Source organism: Pteropus vampyrus, unplaced genomic scaffold (assembly GCF_000151845.1).
Source record: "Pteropus vampyrus isolate Shadow unplaced genomic scaffold, Pvam_2.0 Scaffold3332, whole genome shotgun sequence".
Classification (NCBI taxonomy): Eukaryota; Metazoa; Chordata; class Mammalia; order Chiroptera; family Pteropodidae; genus Pteropus; species Pteropus vampyrus.
In genome coordinates, this window is record NW_011892113.1 from 6,001 (window position 1) to 6,755 (window position 755).

The 755-nt window shown below is 69.1% G+C and overlaps 1 protein-coding gene across 1 annotated transcript; it reads right to left on the bottom strand.

Moving 5' to 3' along the window:
* Positions 1-13: 13 nt before the first annotated feature.
* LOC105310431 (protein scribble homolog) lies at positions 14-749 on the bottom strand. The gene is made up of 2 exons (XM_011386610.2): positions 525-749; positions 14-433 (listed from the first exon to the last, which is right to left on the bottom strand). Exons 1-2 carry the CDS (start codon positions 645-647, stop codon positions 134-136), a joined length of 423 nt encoding a protein of 140 aa, XP_011384912.1. The 5' UTR covers positions 648-749; the 3' UTR covers positions 14-133.
* Positions 750-755: the final 6 nt, after the last annotated feature.

Below are 755 nucleotides of genomic sequence, written 5' to 3' on the forward strand. Positions count from 1 at the left end.
GTGGCTGTGCTCTGCGGGTGCCGCCCACATGGAGGCAGGCGCCTCAAGCCTGTTGAGAACCGAGCACGCCACCCACCCACACGCCTCGTGCTACGTGAGCCAAAGCCTCGACGTCACGAGCAGCTGGCCCGCACTATGGCCTGGCACTGCCTGTGTCCTGCAGCTCCCGCCCTTGGTGAAGTCGCGGTGGCCGAGCACCACGGTCTGCTTGTTGACGTGACCAGACGGGGCCGGGGGCACTGACCTCGGAGGGGGCGGGGGTGCTGGCGTCGAAACCGTCGCAGACAAGCATGGACAGGGAGTCCCCTGCGCCGCGCAGCAGCTGCACGGCCTCGCCGTGCGTGAGGCCGAGCAGGCTCTGCTGGTTCACCTCCAGCAGCCGCAGCCCCACCCGCAGGCGGCCGTCGCGCCCGGCTGCTCCTGCAGGGCTCACCTGCAGGGACACCAGGTGGGACCTCAGGACGGGCCAGCCCTTGGCCACCCCAACCCCTCGGCACCCCCAACCCCACGGGCCAGGCCCTTACCTTGGAAATAAAGATGCCTTCGTCGGTGGGGTCACAGGGGTTCCCCGCGTGGCCCTTGGCGCCCCCTCGAATGCTGATGCCTAGCTTCTCCCCGGGGGCCTTCTGGATACAAAGCTCCCGCATGCCTGGGGGTGGCGGGTCCCTCCGCACCAGCAGGACCAATTCTAGGCAGGGACGGAGCAGGGCACTGACGGCCTCCTGGTGTGTGGCCTCTCGCACGTCCTGGCCGTT